Source organism: Eschrichtius robustus, chromosome 14 (assembly GCF_028021215.1).
Source record: "Eschrichtius robustus isolate mEscRob2 chromosome 14, mEscRob2.pri, whole genome shotgun sequence".
NCBI classification, from domain to species: domain Eukaryota; kingdom Metazoa; phylum Chordata; class Mammalia; order Artiodactyla; family Eschrichtiidae; genus Eschrichtius; species Eschrichtius robustus.
This window is the reverse complement of record NC_090837.1, coordinates 12,043,097-12,058,954: the sequence shown is the minus strand read 5'-3', so window position 1 is coordinate 12,058,954 and position 15,858 is coordinate 12,043,097. Positions and strand designations below refer to the sequence as shown.

At 48.0% G+C, this 15,858-nt stretch overlaps 1 protein-coding gene across 1 annotated transcript in view; it reads right to left on the bottom strand.

The window, feature by feature from the left end:
• KSR2 (kinase suppressor of ras 2) overlaps nt 1-15,858 on the bottom strand; it is a 391,791-nt gene that overhangs the window by 61,778 nt on the left and 314,155 nt on the right. Inside the window, exon 10 of the mRNA XM_068563176.1 lies at nt 7,743-7,911. Coding sequence (XP_068419277.1) covers nt 7,743-7,911 — 169 coding nt within the window. The remainder of the gene's footprint in view (nt 1-7,742; nt 7,912-15,858) is intronic.

Sequence of the window (15,858 nt, the reverse complement as noted above, 5' to 3'; positions counted from 1 at the left end):
AAACAACCTAAGTGCCCATCAACAGACAAATGGATAAAGAATATATATATACATATATATATGTACACACACACACACACACACATACATACATACACACAATTGAAAACTATTCAGCCATAATAAAGAATGAAATTTTGTCATTTGTGACAACATGGATGGACCTAGAGGGTATTATGCTAAGTGAAGTAAGTCAGACAGAGAAAGACAAACAGTATGATCTCACTTACATGCAGAATCTATAAAAAAACACACTCATGGAAACAGAGATCAGATCTGTGATTGCCAGAAGTGGGGAATGGGGATAGGAGAATTGGGTGAAGGTGGTCAAAAGGTACAAATGCCTAGTTATAAGACAAATAAGTCCTGGGGATGTGACGTACAGCATGGCGACTGTAATTAACAATACTCTATCGTCTATTTGAAAGACGCTAAGAGAGGAGATCTTAAAAGTTCTCATCACAAGGAAAAACAATGGATAACTATATGAGGTGATGGATGTTGTTTTGCAACAGATACATATATCACATCATTATATCCTTAAACTTATACAATGTTATATGTCAACTGTATCTCAATAAAACTGGAAAAAGTCCTTTATGTGTTTCTTGTGTTTTTCCAATTGGCTGCATTGAGCATTGTATTAGTTTTCTTATTGCTGCTGTAATAACTTACCATAAACTGGATGGCTTAAGACAGTACAACTTTATCCTCTTCGAGTTCTGGAGGTCAGAAGTCTAAAAACAGTTGTAAGGGGCTAAATGAAGGTGTTGGCAGGACTGATTCTTTCTGGAGGCTCCAAAGGAGAATCCACTCCTTGCCTTTTCCAGCTATAGAGCCCGCCTGCATTTCTTGGCTCACAGCCCCGTCACCCCAATCTCTGCTTCCATCCTGACATCGCCTTCTACTGTCTTTGACCTTCTCATCTCGCTCTTATAAGGATCCTCATGATTGCATCTCGAGTCCCCCCAGATAATCCAGGGTAATCTTTCCACCTCAAGATCCTTAATTTAGTAACAGCTGCAAAGGTCTTTTTGCCGTATAAAGTAACATGTTCACAGAACCCAGGATTAGAGCGTGGCCCTCTTTGCGGGACCATTATTCTGCCTACCACAGGCATGAATTAATTTCCATATTTAGGGAAAAATCATATAAAAGAAACTTCCTCAAATTCACTGCTCGTTCTCTTACAATTCATTTTACTTCCAGTCTGTTCGCTGGAGGCCAGTTGTTCTGGACATCCCCAAGGTTTCCAATGTTACCCCTATTCCAGTGGGGTGGGGGGCCTGGACCAGGGGGTACAAGGGGTGTCAGAGGTGGGGGACAGGTCACACAAAGTTTTATATCCTCAAGTAAAGGCAGTGAGCAGGGATGGGATCAGATATGAGTCTGTGTTGGTGAATATACTTCCGGAAACAGTTTTATTCATTCAGCGACAAGCTGGCTCACCAAAAATTAGTACAGTGGTTCCAAGCCTGGAGTCTAGAAGCTGATCCTGTAGGGCTGAATCCTTGTTCTTCCTTGATTGCTTATAAAAGCTTCAGCAACTCTCTCCAAGTCTCAGTTTCCAGATGTGTAAAATGGGGATAATAAAAATCTCTCCTTCATAGGGCTGAGCTCATCATGACATGAGATAAGAGTACATAGAACGTGCAGAATCAGGATGAGTTGCGATGCATAAGCCAATCTCTTTCTAAGCTCTCTTAACTAACAGACAAGGATGCTTTATAATTCATAGACAGTCAGATAGTTTCAAAGAGCTAAGTCATTAGCTGCCCCTGAGGGTGCAGTTGATTTATAAATTCCCCCTGGGATGGACAGCAAGTCCTGGCATCTCAGGATCCCAAGCACCTGGTTTGGTGCCTTGCACCCAGTGGGTAAGCTGCTCACATTTGTTGAATTACTCAACTCTCTTTTAGCACAGCAATTCCCAAATATCTCAGCTAGTTGGAATTGAAATGGATGCATTTTTGATTCTGGAAAATGAAGTGCCTAGGCTGGGAGGCAACTCATTCAAGGTTACAGAACAAAGCTTTAAAAGAAATCCAACCTCCATGATGTCAGGGACCTTTCTTCCATTAGATAAATGGTTTAGGTTTATGGTCTTAGGTTTTTTCATTGCAGGAAGACATTTTGTTAGTCAACAAGGGGCTAAAATTAAAAGAAGAAAAACTACCTGGGATTGTCAAGAGACTTAGTTGATCTCTTCCCTCCCCAACTGGGACTGAGGATTCAGTGTCTGCAGAAAAGGTTAGCTGGCAGTTAAGTGTTCTTTTAAGGAGGCGGGGCTGGTGATGGAGAGAAGGCACCACTCTGAGATGCGACAGGTGTCAGGCAATGGGACACGTGGCAAATGCCTCCACGCTCAGAGCCAGCCTCCGCCTGGACCCCTTCAAGTGCCTGATAACAGCTCGTTCCTGATGGCCAAAAGGGAGAGAGTCTTGGCCAGAGGAGGAGGGAAAGGGCGCCGTGAGTCCTGCCTGTTCTTCTTGCTGATAACGGACACCAGCGAGAAGCAGGTCCGAGGGGCAGCAGATGAACCCGAGTGACTCCTGGCTCTCTGGCATCAAAAAGGACCCAGGAACTGGGAGGCTGCAGATGACCAGAGGTCAGAGAGACAAGCAGGCCACTTTGAAGGCTCTTCCACTCTGAAGCCCCCATTCCCTCCCTATGGGCTCCCCAGAGAGCAGCCTGAGTGGTCATCTGAAAGGAAGGCTCTAGAAGGAAAGAAGAAAGATCAAAATATCCCCTGCCTAAACCTTGCAACTGCCTCTCATTGTGTCTTAAATAAAATCTAAATTCCTGCCAAGCCCTACAAGGCCCTGCCAGGCCTCAGCCCTGCAGCTCTGAGTCTTGCTTGGTGCCTTGTTTATGGCACTCCAGCCATTGGGACATTTTTTTCCAGCTCTTTCCCGTGGCAGGGGCTTTGCATGTGTTCCCCTCTCTTTGCCTGGAAACTCCCCACCAGCCCTCTCTGACCAGTCTTCCGAACTCAGCTGCCTCTGACCTTTCAACTTAAACTTGTTCTCTTCTTGAATTTGCTCATAGCACTGTTCTTTCCCTTCACAGCACTTATCGCAACTTATAATCCTATTTTCATGTGTATGTTTGCTCGGCTAACACCTGTCTCTCCCACTAAGCTATAACCTCCATGAGAACAGAGGCTGTGACAGGCAGAGTGATGGCCTCTCCCCCACCCCCATCCCTAAGATGGCCATATCCCAGCCACTGGAACCCGTGAATATGTTACCTTACATGACAAAAGGGACTTGGCAGATGTGATGAAGTTAAGGATCTTGAGATGAGGCGATTATCCTGGATGCTCTGGGTGAACCCTAAACATAATCACAAGGGTCCTTACGAGAGGGAGGCAGGAGGATCCAAGTCAGAGAGAATCACAGGGGATGTGATAACAGAGGCAGAGGCTGGAGTGATGCGAGGCCATGAGCAAAGGAATGCAGGCAGCCTCTAGAAGCTGGGAAAAGGCAAGGAAATGGATTCCTTCCTAGAACCTCCAAAAGAAACCAGCTCTGCAAACTCCTTGATTTTGAGCCCAGTGAAACTGATTTTGGACTTCTGATCTCCATAACCACAAGATAATAAATTTCTGCTGCTTTAAGCCTCTAAGCTCGTGGTGATTTGCTACAGCAGCAACGGCAAACTTTTACAGGGCATTTCTGGTTTGTGCCTTGCTCCATACGTGGTGCCTTGTACAGTACCTGGTGTGTAGTAGATGCTTAATAAATACCCATTAAGGATATCGGAATGGATGAATGCAGTCTGAGGGCCAGAAGACAGTTTAAAGGAAAAAAAAAAAACAAACCTGCAGCTCTGGGCAGTGCATGAGCCTCAAGTCACTCGTTCACTCACTCATTCAGCAAACATCTAATCAGTGCCTTCAGCAGTGGGCACTGTGATGGGCTTTGGGCGCAGAGGGGTGGATGAAGCAGACTAGTTTCCTAGTCTCATGGAGCTGATGTTCTGAGGGAGGAGACAGACACTAAACACGGCACTAGGTTACGCCCAAGAAAGAAGGCATTTGAACACTCCAGCCTCTAAAACCCACACAATAGTCCCTTACAACCCCTTCACGTACCTTCCCACATCAAATGTCACACAAGCTTGCAAGTTAGACCCATTTTACAGATGAGAAACTGAGATCTAAACAGGGCCAGTGCCATACTCAAGGCCACAGAGGTGGGAAGGGGCAAATCTGGGATCCAAATGTAGCCCTCTTGACTCCACCCTACACTGTGCCATGTCCAACATGGCACCAGGCTTCTTAAGGGAGTGGCAGAAAACTAGGAGGTCCAGCCGACCAGCAGAGCACAATCGCAAATCCCACCAAGCCCGTGGGTGTCCTTCACGTGCCCTGAGGTTAGCAAATGAGCCAAATGACCATTAACCGCACAGCCTGTTTTAGAGAAAGAATATTCTAGATCATTCAATGCCAGGGACATTTTTATGCCTAGGCGTTAGCTTGAATAATCTTCAGAAAACTCAACATCTGGCAGGAAACCAGAGCCAAAGCTCCTTTTCCCATCAACAGAGGCTCACAGTCTAGAGTGTAACAGGTGACCAGGGCCTTGTATGAACAGAACAGATGCCTGCCACCCTGGGGGAATTTTGCGAAAACCGCCTAAGACAGAGGGAAGGTCTGGCTGCCCTTCTGGAGGGTCCTAGTTTGTTTTCCCTGTCGACAATGCATTTTATTGTTATTATTCAGTTATAAAACTGGTGCATATTCCTTGCTCTTATATACGTTACAGAAGTGCATAAAAGAAAATTCCTTTTCTTAGAACACCTGCCATGAAGTCTTGCAGACATGTGTGTGCATAGACAAACATATATATACACACACATTTAAACATACATATACAAATATATAAAACCATTTTACAATAAATAGGATGTTATTATACCAGTTGCTTTGCACATCACTTATTTTCCACTTAAAAGATATTGTGGCTATCTTTCCACGTCAGGATATTTACAAAGAGCTACTCCATTCTTTTTAAGGGTGGCTGAGTATTTAGTTATACAGATATATTGGTTATACAGATATATTCGCGTATTTGGTTGAGTATTTGGTTATACAGATATATGAGCGTATTCAAACACTCCCCTCCTGATGGGCATTTGGGTTGAGTCCAAATTTTTTACTGTTGCCATGAAATCCTTACATACAGATCCCCGTGCCCTTTGCAAACATTTCTGTATATAAATTCTTAGAAGTGATTTTGCTGATCCAAGGAATGTACATTTGAAACTTTGACAGACAATGCCAAATTACCTACATTGTAATTGGAATGTACATTTGAAACTTTGACAGACAATGCCAAATTACCTACCCCCAAAGTTTAATTTGATTCTTACTCCCAATACCATGGCATATGGGGATTTCATCTTTATTTCCACAATTCTAGTTGGGTCCGGATTACTTAGCAGTGGTAGCCACAGTAATTTGCTATTCCTGTGTTTATCTAATAGTAATGAAAATAGCTCACCTTTGTTGAGCTCTTTGACAAGACAGGTGCTCTGCTAAGCTCTGTGCACGTATGGTAACGTTTAGCCCTTCGAGGATTCTACACAGTAGGTACTATTATTATCCCCGTTGTACAGATGAGGGAACAGAGGCACAGAGAGGCAAGCAGTTTGTTCAACATCACGCAGTTATTAAGTGACGGAGCTGGGATTTGAACCCAAGCAGCCTGGCTCCAGAACCCACACTCTTAACTGCTGTTCTAAAGTGCCTTCCCCCAAAGGACCCCTTAGCCCACTCCCCAAAGAGGGTCAGGACACTGTTGGGACCTGCCATGGAGTAGATGCAGACCCACTGGCAGGCGAGCCCTGCAACTTGGCCAAGACCCCTCCCTGGGGCTCTGACTGCAACTTGGCCAAGACGCCTCCCTGGGGCTCTGACGGAAGGGACAAAGGAACTGATGGAACAGTGACTGCCCCTGTCGAGTCAGGTCTCTTGTTTAAAGATGCCGGCAGAGTCTTTTGGAGACGAAAAGAGCTGTGGTGCTTTGATGCGTGGTTCTCCCTTAAGAGGTTCTTTCCCGCCCCCCTTCCCCACCCATAAACAAGTAGCAAACAGTTACAGGGAAAATAGCCCTAAGTGTGTGTCTTGGGTGGCGGTGGTACAGCTCTAGGAAAGGACCCAGCCCCTCCCTCCAGTAACTGGGGGTCATGGGGTGTCAAAGGGCCTTTTTCCCGTTCCCCTCCTTCCAGAGAAATGGAAATGGCTCGGGGTGCTGGTGGGAACCCTCAGTCTATGGAAATGCTGGGCAATTGTTGCCTTGTTGACTCAGGGGCACTTACTGAAATGATTCCGGCTACTGACTCCCGTTATGGTCCTTGCTGGCTGCCAGGTGAGTGGCCCTCACACCACAGGTATGAGGTTGCCTCGGGCTTGGACTTAACCAAAAAATTTCCATGATGCAAGTCTTTAAAACACACTCTATCCCTTTGGACACAGCCCAGATCAAAGCAGTGTGGGCAGGTGACGTGATCAGCTTGTCCTCAATGGGTGGTTGTATCTGGGTGTTGCTCAGATGTGGGGTTGGGTCTTCGTTCGTTTCCCAGATATTCTCTCACGGCTGGTTAGGCTTGCAGGTGTGACCTGTGGCTGCGGACCTGGGATTTCTTTTCCCCCTGCGTGAAGCTCGCTGGCTCAGGAGGAAACCAGCCCCTAGACCAGCACTGTCCAGTGGAACTTTCTGCAGTGGTGGGAAATGGTCTATACCTGTGCTGTCCAGCATGGCAGCCACTAGCCACATGTGGCTCGCAAGCACCTGAAATGTGGCTAGTGTGACTGAGGAATTAAAATTTTAATTATATTTAATTTTAATTAGTTTAAATTTACACAGCTATGCGTGACTAGTGGGTACCATGTTGAACAACACAGACCTAGACTTTGGTCCCAACCGGCCAAGCCAGACCTCATCCCACCTGCCTCTGTCTTGAAATCAGCTATGACGCTGCCAATATGGCTGAGCTGGAAATGTCCTCGGGGCCCTAGAACGGCAAGTGGGCTGGGCCGGGCCCCGGAAGGGGTAGGAAGACTCTTAGGTCTGGCCTGCCTAAGAGCAGAGAGAGAGCCCTTTCTTAAGTCCGAGAAGCCAAAGCAGCACATGATGGCCTCTCCACCATCTCACAGCCCAGCACATAGTCTCAGGTCAGCAGCCGAGAGCCCTGGAGTTTGCGAGCTGCAAGACCCTTTGGGGTCCTCTCGTCCACCTATATCCTTTCAGAGATGAGAAAACTGAAGTCAGAGGTCACAGGGCAGGGACGTGAGAGAGCTGGATACTGAATATCGGACGCCAGCCTGCTCATTCAGAGGCCCGTCCTGATGTCTGGGGTAGGACTCAGAATGCAGCCCTGTTGCCAGTTTCAACTGATTTAGCTCATAAGACAACGGCCAGCTCCAGAGCCAATGGCTCCCCCTGGGACTCAGACTTAGGTGGAGACCCTGGGTTGCTGCTTCCCAAAAGACTGAGTCTCTAAGAGTCCCTTTACCTCTCTGAGCCTCTGTTTCCTCATCTGTAAAATGGAGCTGCTCGTACTTGCGTTATGGCTACTCTAAAGATCAAATAAGGTAATATGTAGCACCTGCCCTGCATATGGTAAGACTCAATCCACATGCTTCCAACCCATTGCCTTTACGCATGGACTGGTCCGGAAATGGCTCTGGCACGAACCCAGAGCTCCCCCCTGTAGCTTCCCAAGCATGGAGGTACCTGGCAGGTTGAGGTTCTTCTGCTGCCTTGTGCACTGCGGAGAAGGGTGTAGGGGAGAAGGCGGCGTGGCACTGGGAGGGAGCGGGGGTGCTGGCGAGGAGGGCGTGGAGGACGTTGTGGACGAGGGATTGCTGCTAGAGTCTGGCTGGTAAGGAACAGGGATGTGGTCCTGCAGGAAGAAAACAGGGCAGGGGGCAGGGGCCAACAGAGAGGCGGAGACACAGCAGTGAGGGCGGGTTGCACAGGAAGAGACCCCACCCTAGTATCCACAGCACCTCTTCCATTTTCCTCAACCGCCAGATCCTTCCAAAGTCCCCCCACCTGCTTCATCATCCCCACCAGGTTGCATCCAGCTGCGGATGGAACAGCTTTTGGGGTCAAATTCCTGTCCACTGCTTGGAGCCCGGACTGACAGGTTGCCACATAATGAAAGCCATGTAGGCGACAGTCACACTCCCTGGGCCTCTTTGATTTTGGAAAGTTCCACACAGAGGTGCCCAGAGTGCTCTTCCCATCCTAACGCCTCTCCTCCTGAGTGTTTATTAAAGAATCAACAGCCTGACAGCTCAAGAGAGAGTGTGAGAGCAAGCCTGCAGCATCTTCCCTCGCATCTCAGTTGGAACCAGCAATGCCTCTTCCGGCCCCTGAAACTGCTCTAAAGTCAAGAGGAAGATAGAATCCACGTGTGCATCCTCAGAATGACGCTGGTCAGGGATTTTGAAGTGAGATCATCCTGGATTTGGGCGTGGGGGGCATTAAATCCAATGTCAAGTGTCCTTATAAGAAACAGAAAAGGAAAGACACGCAGAGGAAAAGGCGATTTGAAGACAGGGGTAGACAGGGGACTGATGCTTCTAGAAGCCAAGAAATGCCAAGGATTGCCGGAGCCACTGAAGGTAAGGAGAGAGGCATGGAATGGATTTCCCTCAGAGTCTCCAGAAAGAACCAACCCTGCTGACACCTCGATCTCAGACTCCTGCACTCCAGACTGTGAGAGAATAAATGTCTTTTGTCTTAGCTACCCAGTTTGTGGTAATTTGTCTTAGCTACCCAGCATCCCCAGGAAACTGATACAAGCAGAATCCAGAGTGAGGCAAATGCAGATTCAAAATCCCATGGCCACCTCTTCCCCTCGCATCCTGAACAAAATGATTAACCTCGCCATTCCTCAGTTTTGCCCACTGTAAAATGGGAATAACACTAGCAAACCTCAGCATCCCAAAAAAGGGGTTCCTGCCTCTCAAAGCCAGCAGAGCTAAGAGTTCTCAGGGGAACCTTAATCTGTTCACTCACAGGACATGGATCATTTGGTCCCTGCATTACTCAGAGGTCCACCGTTCAGCTTGGCTCCAGGTGCCCAAGGATGGTTTTGTGTGATCTGGTTATTAGTCAACAGATGTGTTTACCTGCCAAACTCCAGAGCTGGTGTAGCAAACACCAACCAGCATATGAGGGCGGGGGGTGTGGGGTGGGGAACGGACATTCCCCATCTGGATGCCCGGTGGCATCCCGTGCTCAACCGGTGCTGTGCACGTCCCCCTCCCAGAGTCCATCCCACTCCCACGCGGTCACACTGCCTCCACATCAGGGACTTCCCCTCTGTGAGCTTCAGTCTCTCCCTGTCCTTCATGTGGGCGAAGAACACCCACTGTGTGTGGATCTGTTGCGAAGTTTAAATAAGGTTATGTCTGTACCTACACCCTGAGCACTGCGCTGAGGCACTTTGTTATCAACAAACGGTAGCGATTATATTGATGACGGCGTTTACTTTTGCAATTAAGCTTTTTATTTGAGATAACTGCAGATTTGCATGTAGTTGTAGGAAATAATAGAGGGATCCCATGCATTCTTACTCAGTTTTTTCCAATGATAACATCTTGCAAAACTACGGTACAATATCATGACCCAGACACTGAATTGATACAGTCAAGATACAGAACATTTCCACCCTCAGAAGGGGCCCTCATGTTGCCCTTTTCTAACCACACCCACTTCCCTCTCTCTCCTCACCACCCCTCCCTCCCATCTTTTATCCCTGGCACCACTACCCTATTCTCCATTGGTATAATTTTGTCATTTCGAGAACGTTCTATAAATCGAATCATATAGTATGTAACCTTTTTGGATTGGCTTTTTTCACTCAGAATAGTTCTCTGGAGAGTCATCCAAGTTATTGCATGCATCGATGGATTGTTCCTTTTTATTGCTGAGTGGTATTTCATGGTATGGATGTACCACAGTTTATTTGATCAACCATCTATTGAAGGACAGCTAGGTTGTTACCCTCTGTGGCTCCTGTGGATCAAACTCCTACAAACATTCCTTGGACAAAGTACTCCTATTCCAGCCAAGGTCATGCTCAAGTTCATTCCAGCCACCTTCCACGCAAGACCACCTTGGAGGTAATTCTGATCTGATTTTAGTAGAAAGGCATCAGGAAGCCAGCCTTCTCATTCTATCCTAATTTATCTAATGGTAATTAAATTTTAATGGCAATGGACATGTTAGTATAAGGAATAATATGGCAGTGACATGTGGGCTAAGATCTACGTGGTTGGGCTGTGAAGGCCCCATACAGCCCAGTGGGGCACAGGAGGTTTTTAAAGGAAGTTAGGGACTGATCGTGTCAGTAGAGGGACAAGGGGAGATGAAAGTCAGGCATCTATCCATCCTATCAAGACTCTTCTTTGAACTTCTACTCACAGATTGGTAAATTTCAAGAAGTTTCCATAGATGCTCTGCCAAAAAGTCATTATATCAGTTAAAAAAAGTATAAAGGTTTGTACTAAAAACAGCATCCCATTAGGAGGAACTGGCATATAGACTGTGATCCAATGACACAGCACGTTTAAATGAAAACGTTGGTCCGTGATGTACACATTCAGGCTTGACCTGGGCTTACATCACTTCCTCTTCTCTCATCCCTACAATGACTGCCTCAGTCGCATCAAATGGTCGGTCCACAGTTCCCAACACAAGCCAGGCTATTTCACATCTCCGAGGCTTGGGACGTGTTGTTATTTCTACTTGGAATATCTGCCCCCCCTTGTCCCAGTCTGCCTGGAAGATGCCTATTCTTTCTTCAAAGCCCAGCTCAGACTGCCCCTCCTCTGAGAAGTTCCCCTGACCTCTCACTCCACCAGGTCAGCACATTGCTTGCTCCTGGTTCCAGCCCTCCTGGTACTAGCCCTGCCTGGTACTAGCTCACTCCTGGTACTAGCGCTGCCTGGTACTAGCTCGCTCCTGGTACTAGCCCTGCCTGGTACTAGCTCGCTCCTGGTACTGGCCCTGCCTGGTACTGGCTCGCTCCTGGTACTGGCCCTGCCTGGTACTAGCCCTGCCTGGTACTAGCTCACTCTTGGTACTAGCCCTGCCTGGTACTAGCTCGCTCCTGGTACTGGCCCTGCCTGGTACTGGCTCGCTCCTGGTACTGGCCCTGCCTGGTACTGGCTCGCTCCTGGTACTGGCCCTGCCTGCTACTGGCTCGCTCCTGGTACTAGCGCTGCCTGGTACTGGCTCGCTCCTGGTACTAGCCCTGCCTGGTACTAGCTCACTCCTGGTACTGGCCTCAGCTTCCGTTGATGCTTCAACACCGTCACTTCTCGGCTTACTTATCTGTCTCGTCCTCGAGGCTAGAAGCTCCCTATTCTCAGCACTTAGCAACATGCCAGGCACAGTGTGGTCCCTCGAAAAATGTGTGATAGAGGAAGGAAAAAAGGAAGAAATGAAGAGAGGGAGGGATAAGGAGAAGGAGAGAGGGAAGGAGGAAAAGGTTTATCTCCTCGTACGAGACAGTGTCTTATTCATCTTGGAATCTGCAGAACTTAGCACAGAAACAAAAACATAGGAGGTGGCTAATAAATGTTATATGAATCAATGAATGGAAAGGAAGGAGGGATGGAAGGAGAGATGAAGGGAGGGAGGGAAGGAGGAGCCTCTCTTATGAAGGAAATAGTTATGGCAGGCATTCAGTCTTTCTCATCTCTGAGGCTCAGGGCTGATGTGAATCAACAGAATCAGCAAAAGAGAAAGCTGCATATGGTGCCCACGTTCCCCAGCAGAACTGCTAAACAGGATGGGAAATTCCTTCCTCAGGCCAGACCCAGATCTGTGTCCCAACGGCAGCAGCAGCTGGAGGTTGTCTTCCAGCAGAGGGAAACTCAAACGCTACCAGATCATGAAGGGAAGGGCTAGTGGCATAATTCCTCTTTCTGAGCGCAGTTAAGGTGTGGAAACATCCTTCAGAGACCAGCCAGGCCCACCCCTTTGTGCTATAGATGGGGACGCCGAGACTCAGAGATGGGATGTGACTTGCTGGAGTCATACAGAGAGTTAGTGGCCCAGGTCCCCATCTCCAGCCCAGAAGCAGAAACAGAAGGTTGAACCAAGTAATAAGAAACTCCCATCTGACTCTGAGAATCAAACAGAAGCATGTTCACCTCCCAGGTTCCCGCTTCACCCAGCTGCACACTGATTTGAACATGCCAATGATAGTAACTCTCTCTCCCATGGACTTTTCCGAAGGAAACTGTCCCCACCCTCCAACCCAACAGACTCTCCTAAACAGCCATACTTGTCTTGTGACTGCCACAGCCCACTCCCAACTCAAGACCATAGGTCAGGGCATCATGACAGCTGGTCAGTGACCTATGATATGGAATAAAAAGAGCGGGGCCAAGAGGAAGAACAGTGGAAAGCAGAGCAAAGGTGGAGAGGAGATGAGTTTCCAGGGAACAGAAGAGCCACACAGGCCAGAAAACAAACTGGCTGAGCTTACAAGGAGTAGGAACTCTATGGCCACAGAAGCAATGATGGAGAGAAAAGATGAGAGTAGAGGATGAGGAGACCGGTCAACAGTAACAGACCAGAGGGGACCCACAAATAGTAGCCGAGCCACCGTCACGATGGAGGACCAGGACAGGGACCCAGGGTCTTGCTGAGGGTCCAAGCAGCTGGCCTGAGCACAAGTCTGTCCTCCATGTCCAGTTCATGAGACCTATAGCTCAACTGTGATTCCCCTTTCTCGTATTGCCCCGTGTCCCTCCTTCCAACAGACAACTCCTTGTGCTGAGCTAGCCGAGCTGAGCCTGTCCCTTGCAGCCAACTGTAAAGGACAGCCAGCAAGCAGCCACTTCAGAAAGCTTCCCTGCAGCAGGCAGATCTTCGGCTTCGGACACCACTGCAGATGGGACTTTTGGTGCCTTGATGTGGAAGCACAAACATTGGAGACTGGTCCCCTCAGGAGACGGCAGATGCCGCTGTGGCTTCTCCTCCATCTCCTCCCCCTCCTCCATCTCCTCCCCCTCCTCCATTCTCCCCATCCTCCTCCTGCATCCCCTTTCCCCCTCCTCACTGTCTGTCTTCTTCATCACCAAGCTCTTCCATGCCCTGAGGATCCAGTGTTGGGACTAACTCCTGACGTATAACACACTGCATCAACTCCTCTCCACAACTCCCATAACATCTACTATTATAATGCCCACTTGACAGAGGGGAAAGCAAAGGCAGAAGGATCTTGCTCTGGTCACAGAGCATATGAAGAAACTTGAGTTTCAAGCTCAGACCTTCTGACTCCAAAATGCACACTCAGATCATTTTGCTGGGTGAACAAGCTGGGCTCTTATGAACCTGGACTGACAGAGCTAGACAAGAGAAGAGACAGAGAGCAATGAAAAGGAAATCTTCAGATCAAATTGGCTCAGAAATCTATTGCACTAACCACATCATCGCCTGACAAAAAGAATCTGTGTGAAGCCCGTGAGAAGAGAAAGAGGGGAAAAAATAACCCAGCTCTCAGATAGCTCCTGTCTACCTTCATGTCAAAGCCACTTTCTAAATAGAGGTTAATTTATTTCTCTTATCAAATTCTCCTGCTGGCAGACAAGCAGAACAATGTCACAGTCACCGATCTGTCTGACCCATGTTTCCGTCCCATCTGACACCAAGAGGCTCGTTGCGTCTGTAAAGCCGGAGAGAAAGGTCTCGAGACGGCTCTGAGCCACTCACCCCTCAGGAGGTCACAAAGACAGGATGGTTATAGGTGTGCCCGGTTACTTCCCAGGAGCCTCACCATTCAAGCCCCTTAAGCACCCCAACCCCAGCGGTGGGGAGACCTACATCTTTTACAAATAACAAAGGAAAAGCAGACCCAGCCGGACATTATGATTGGAAGACCAAGATTTAAGCTGATAAAAATAGCTAGAATTTCCTGTACACTTACCATGTGCCAGGAACCTCTCTTAAGTGCTTTATGTTGATTATTTCATTTCATCTCCACAATAACTCTCTGGGGTTGGTGCTCTTTTTGCTTACCAGGGGACATTTTCAAACACGGTCACAAATTCCTTGGATTCTTCCCATTGACAAGTGAGATCACGCCTCCTCCCCTTAAATCTGAGTAGGTTTGTGACTGCTTCCTTCGGTAGAGTACAGCAGAACTGACACTGCCAGCCCTTGGCTAGAGACAAGCCAAGACAATGCATGGGCTTTTATATTGCTAGGTTATAAAAAGCCTTTGCAGCTTCCACCTTGTTTGCTAAGACAGTTGCTGTTCGAGCCCTGAGGTGCCATGTAAGAAGCCTGACTACCCTGAAGCAGCCATATTGTGAGGAAGCCCAAGCCACAAGGCAAGACCACATGTAGTTGCTCCCAATGAGTCTCTGTTGAGCTCAGCCTTTGACTCATCCCAGCACCAGATATGTGAGTGAAGGAGCCTCTAGATCAGGGGCTGGCAAACTTTTTCTTGAAATGGTTAAACCATCCTGTGGTTTAGGCTTTGTGAGCCAAATGGTCTTTGTTGTAACTACTCAATTCTGCTCTTGAAGCTTGAAAGCAGCCATAGAAAATATGGGTGTGGCTTGTTCCAATATAATTTAATTCACAAAAACAGGCAGTGGGCTAGATTTGGCCTGTAAACCATAGTTTGCCAATCCCTGTTCTGGATGATTCCAGCCCCCAGCTGCGTGAGCTTTTCGCAGCTGGACATCATGAAGCAGAGACAAACCATCCCCACTGTACCCCTTTCCCAATCCCCGACCCACAGACTCCATGAGCATAATTAAAGAGCTATTGGTGTCCATCACGAAGTTTGAGGTCGTTTGTTCAAACAGCAGTGGATAACTGGAACACGCCCATTTTACACACAGGAAAGCTGAGGCTCAGAGAGGTTCAGTTACTTGCCCGGAGTCTCAGAGTGAGTAAGTGGAGGACCCAAGACTGGCCGCCAGGTCTGCCTGACTTCAGAGGCCAAGCTGCATCATCAAGTCCTAAGACAATGCCACAAGGAGACAGATGGTGAATGACTGAGATCCAGTAGTAAAAACGGTGGGTGACAGCACGAGAGAGAAAGAACATATGGGCTTTGTTGCGGAGGCCTGGAAAGGCAGGTCGGAGATGGAGGAAGGGACCAAATTCTGCATGGACTTGCAGGCTGCAGTGAGGAGTTTGATTTGTTTCCTCCACGCAACAGAAAGCCATGGGGTGGTTTTTAAGCAGAGGGTGATGTGATTCAAATTACATTCATTAAGAATCACTCTGTCACGGGGAGGGGGAAGGGGAGGCTGGGACGAAGTGAGAGTAGCATTGACATATATACACTACCAAATGTAAAATAGATAGCTAGTGGGAAGCAGCCGCATAGCACAGGGAGATCAGCTTGGTGCTTTGTGACCACCTGGGAAGGGGATAGGGAGGATGGGAGGGAGACGCAAGAGGGAGGGGATATGGGGATATATGTATATGTACAGCTGATTCACTTTGTTATAAAGCAGACACTAACACACCATTGTAAAGCAATTATGCTCCAATAAAGATGTTAAAAAAAAATGTAAGAAGAAAAAAAAAAGAATCATTCTGGCTTCTGTGTGGAGAGTGGATCGGGGACGGGGAAGGGCCCTCTCCAGCCTTATGCAGAGAAGGGAGAGTATGCCTTGCCGGCGAGAGGTCACACGGCCACCATGACACTCATCTGGGTCCTGAACACAGGCTGGTGACTTCCCACATGCTTGGATTGACCCGCATTTTATCCACCTTCCATACAATGCATGGAGGCACCGCAGGGCTTGAGAAATCACCTGTTGGCATATGTTACCTTTGCTTCTTCCGTGAGGTTGGAAGT